At 36.3% G+C, this 5253-nt stretch overlaps 1 protein-coding gene across 1 annotated transcript; it reads left to right on the top strand.

Moving 5' to 3' along the window:
• Nucleotides 1–377: 377 nt before the first annotated feature.
• Nucleotides 378–5208, top strand: LOC112905852 (proton-coupled amino acid transporter-like protein CG1139; the record flags this gene model as incomplete). Its single annotated transcript, XM_025979060.1, has 3 exons — nt 378–738; nt 3408–3765; nt 5030–5208. Coding segments are annotated over 3 exons (898 nt in total), but the record flags the coding sequence as incomplete, so codon positions are not given.
• Between the last annotated feature and the right edge of the window lie 45 nt (nt 5209–5253).

Genomic DNA, 5253 nt, shown 5'->3' with positions numbered 1-5253 from the left:
AGGAGATCGGGCTGAAACTATAGCTACAAGCTATCCAAGGATGGTACTATAGAATGTCACCTCAAGGTAGGCCTAGTGGCGTCATCTCTTGGTTAGGCCGGAAACTTATCAATCCACCCTCGTATAAACAATCCTTGCAATAAACTATTGCACTATTTTGCATAACTACTTTTATATTTAATTGTTAATTTCTTGAACACCATGTGTATAGGTACACAATTTTCTTTTTCTGTACAATTTTAATATGTTTATATTTCACTATCTTATTTCAAATTATTATTACTCTTTTCGTTTCATTGATTATTAATTATGATAAGATCTTTCTTGCAATTTAAATTTTTTGGTTGATTTCATTTGACGATGAATACTGAATTAAGATAAAAGACAGCACGAAGTCATTGATGTGTTTTCGACAGTTCTCTTACTTTTCCCAGAATTTAACTTTGATTTTAAATTTGTGTGCAGAAATTCCGAAACATTGCTCCATTTTCTGAAAGGCTGCCTGGGTACGGGAATCTTAGCGATGCCAAAAGCGTTCTACCACTCAGGGTATTTAGTAGGTATAATTGCAACAGTTCTCATCGGGGGAATTTGTACATACTGCATTCACATGCTAATTAGAGCAGAATATGAACTTTGCAAAAGACGAAAGGTGCCCAGCTTGACATACCACGAGGTTGCCGAAATAGCATTCCTAGAAGGCCCTCCAAAGGTCCAGAAGTATTCAATATACGCCAAGTAAGTAATAACTTAATTAACGAGAAGTTATATTTTCTTTGAGAAAACGACCAAATGTAGTCAGCTCTGCACTAATTTTAATTGCTATTCAGTATGAAATAACAATTTTAAGGAAATGAAACTACATTGCTTTATACTGTTTCAATTTATTTAGAGTTTTTTCTAAAATTGTTTCAACTTTTTACGCTTTCGTCAAGAGTACTTATCGTTACTTAAATAACCTAAGTAACGAAAATCACTCTAGAGAAAAGCCTAAAAGAAACAATTAACCTTATTTAAATATAGACATGGCACGCTGAAATACCCAAAATTTTCAAAATTAAATTCCAATGACTGACCAGTTATAACGTAGTATTTTCTTAGTAATCCCTTTGTATGTATGTATGTATGTGTGTATGAATATTTGGACGTATGTGTGTACGTTATCGTAAACTACAGTTACTATACAATTAATTGCAATGACTCTGACTTCTTCGGCATAAACATTTTAACATTATTATTACATATTTTCCGCCCAGCACCTCCGCCGTACCTTTTCAACATGATTTCTAAATAAGAAATTCATAGTGGTCAGCGTTCTGCCGAAACTGCCAGACGCGGATCGCGATTTAGATCTTGTTGGATCTCATCAGTGCGTCGCAGGCAGTTTCGACGGAACAGAGACTAAAACCCCTCCTCGAGTAGGGAAATCAAGCAGAAGGTTTTACATCCCAGAGAAGGTTCGTTAGGAAGGTTGGGAAAGGAGAGTGGGATGAGTGGAGAGGGAGAGTGTTTTGGGGGGAGGAATGGTGTGGACGAAAATCGGTGTCCAACCTCAGTAGGGTGGACACTCGTGCTAAAGAGCGAAACTAAACTTGAAAAAAACGTGAACAGCTGAGAAGAGAAGGCGACAGAACCTTCTGAAACAGCCGTTTGGTGTAGGGGCGAAGTCGGAAAGTGTCGAGATAGACGGGTTTAAATGAGCTGACACTGAGGCCCTGAGATTTGTCGCGAATCTGGTTGCAGCCTCGGGGAGTGAAGGTAGACCAGTTTCTTTTAAAAATTGGGTGTTTCCGGAACCATGGCTAGTTCTAGCTGCATGTAAGTGAGTTGGAGAATTAATAGGCGGCGAGGATCGGTGCAACCCCAGATGGGGAAGAAGCACACACTAACTCTACCTACTGCCTCGAGACAGGGTTTTGAGAAGTACCAGAAACGACATGGTGAACGCCATCTGTGACTTCAGTACACATTTAGTGGAAATCAGTATATTCAATAAGATCCATTTATCTGAATCTCATCCATTTCATGGTGGTCAGCGTTCTGTCAAAACTGATAGAACCTGATCGCGATTTCGAACTTTTTGGATCTCATCAGCGCGTCTCAGGTAATTTCCAATAAGATCGAAATTACGATCTGCGTCTGGCAGTTTCGACAAAACACTGACCACTATGGACTTCTTATTTACGTATTTCAATTTTGTTACGTACCTACCACTTAGGGGTGAGCTGCGCCGTAGATTCAGTTCAACAAATAGATAACCATCAACATAAATGGACCTTGTTATTGAATATACTGATTTCCACTAAATATACACTGAAGACATAAATGGAGAGAGAGGACTTCATAATTGGCTTTAATAAAATGCTTTGCACGAGAATCTGGCTTAGATTGTAGTGGACAACATTTCTCTGATTGATATATATGAAGTGATATGCACTATAGGTTAACGGTAGGTTATAGTGGGAGAAGATTGACTGATTGATTGGTGAGTGATAATTCCCGGGTTGACATCTCTAAGTTCGTTTATGGTGAGAGAGTACTTGCTGATTGGTATTCAGTGTGTAAATTGCTTTGCACAATGGTTTAGATTAGCTTGTAATGAACAAGGTTTCCCTGATTAATATGTGTGAAAAAATATATGGAATAACCTTAGGTTATAGTGGGAGAGGATTGCTTGATTACCTTGTGTGTAGGTTTCTTTGACTGACATACATAGAGTGCTACGCGGTGGAGATAAGCGATATACGCCAAGGGCTTTGTTTAGGTAATGGTATTAGGGAATTGCCATCGACGTTTACATATGGACATGCCTTAGCGGTCAGAATTGTGGTACAACAAAAGAAAGAGATGGAACGAAGTTTCGGACAATATCCATCTCTTTCACGATAGTGCGTAAGCGTGTCATGAAAGAGATAGTACTAGTCCGAAACCTTATGCCATCTCACTCACTTTACGAGCCAAGAAATTATTACAACGGCATACGGCCAAGGCACGTCCATTAATATATGTCTATGGAAATTGGTATGATTAAAATGTATATGCTATGAACCATCGACAAATATGTATGGATTCAACTAGTCATCACCATCAGAAGATTGTCAGCTCTAAGATTGGTTGGACACGCACCTCCACTTTTTCCCATCCTGGTTCAATCTTCGCATTTTCCTAAATGTAGGATATCTCACATTCGTAGTTATCTGTGAATCTAATCTAGACCTACCTATACTCCTCTTAACTTCTGCTTCTGATATGTCTAACTAGCCCTTCATGCTTAAAACCAACCTATCTCGCCTATTTCTTATTGACTTCCATAGCGTCCTCTGTTCTCCTATTCTTTCAAATACCTCCTCATTCAGCCAGTATATTCATATTTTTTTTCAATGTCAACTTTTATTGTTCTGTTACAGACATGCTGTAAATATATTCCTGTTAATTTACCAGCTCGGGATATGCTGTGTTTACGTGGTTTTTATTGGAACTAATGTGAAAAGCGTATGCGATACCTATTTTCCTGAAATGAGCGTGTCGATTTACATGCTCATGTTTCTGTTGCCCTTGATATTAATTAACTGGGTGAGAAATTTGAAACGATTGGCGCCTTTCTGTACTGCTGCAAATGTAATCACGCTAATTGGATACGCTATAATTTTTTACTACATCATTAGGAATAAACCTAGTTTCGACAATAGGTCACCTACTGGACAATACGATCATTTTCCTCTATTTTTTGGTACCGTTTTGTTCTCCCTGGAAGCTATAGGAGTGGTAAGTAAGCATTTTATTTAATGTGGCAGTAGAATTCTAAAATCTAACAAACCAAAATATATACCGAATATTCATATGAGCGCTCTCTTACTGTCAATGAACTTTCTGTATTTTGTCTTTCCATACAAAATGTATAACGATGTTACCTTTGACATCATTTTTCTTTGTATCAATTTGTATTGCTTTTATTTGTTTTTTCTTCCCTTTTTAGATGTAGTCAAAGTACTCCATAGTATTTATATATACTTATATTATTATCACAGTTTCTCTTGGGTACTCAAATCATCAAGTGTTCTAACTAAGAGACTTGTTACTTTCTCATAATGATTATAAATGCCATCTGATTAATTCTAAAGGAAGCTACACTACTGTAAATCATTTTCGAACATAACCACTTAGGATAGGATAAACCATTCTACAAGTGAATATGTACCATCATTCTTTGCTTTTCCTTGTCTATTTTCAAATAAATATATTCCTGGTGATACGGAAATTAAGAAGTTTTGAGCGAATTAAAGCAATAATCAGATCACTTTTGGCCAAGAGCTACCTAATCGATTTTCTTGTTATTTGCCTTACAAAGGGTTTCTAGACGTCCAGGATTTGCTCAGTTGCCCCAAAATTTATTACTATGTCCCTTTTCCAAAGTGTCATATTCTTTTATTTAAGGGATAACATAATAACAATATTTCATACCTTAAAAGTTTCTATTACTGTTATAAATTTTATTTCTTTCACCTTACGGTCATCAGTGGCCTACCATTTCTTATGGAAATTTGCACGTAAAACGGCAAAAATAAAACCCAGCTCCTGTTCTACAATCTCTGCACTAACTGTGTTCAATTGGTAGGTTCTTCAAGAGAACAGAATAATCTACAATAAAACGAAATTGAAAAAGAAGCTGCCAGTTGCAATATTCACATTTAAAAACAACGGCTAATAACCGAATTAAACAACGATTTAAAAAGAGAATGGGATGCCTGTTTTTTTAATTTCCTTTACAAAGATTTAGGAAAACCAAGACATAGGAATTTTCAACCCTTATTTCACTATTTGCCTGAAAAATAAATAAAATTTAAAATTATTGCATTGTCAAGGATGGGTGGAAACGGTAACATGATATGGGTATTATTTGATTCTTATGCCCAGTGGTTTCTTCTACGTTTTTGTTGAGTTAATTCACTTTAATACCGAGTCGAAACTTAAATTTAATATTTATTTTTAAATGAGTCATATGCGTAGACGAATTTTTTTCTAATTGTAGATAATGCCATTAGAAAATGAGATGAAATCTCCTAAAAATTTTGCAAGACCATTTGGAGTACTAAATATTGGTATGGGATTGGTGGTTAGTATCTATTTGATCATGGGCTTACTAGGCTACTTAAGTTATGGTGCTGACGTTGAACCGGCCATTACCCTAAATTTACCACCTGATGACATGTAAGACATAACTTTTATTATTTTAAATATTATATCCGACAGAAT

This window comes from Agrilus planipennis, unplaced genomic scaffold, assembly GCF_000699045.2.
Source record: "Agrilus planipennis isolate EAB-ADULT unplaced genomic scaffold, Apla_2.0 scaffold746, whole genome shotgun sequence".
Lineage (NCBI taxonomy): Eukaryota > Metazoa > Arthropoda > Insecta > Coleoptera > Buprestidae > Agrilus > Agrilus planipennis.
This window is presented reverse-complemented; position numbering and strand designations above follow the sequence as displayed.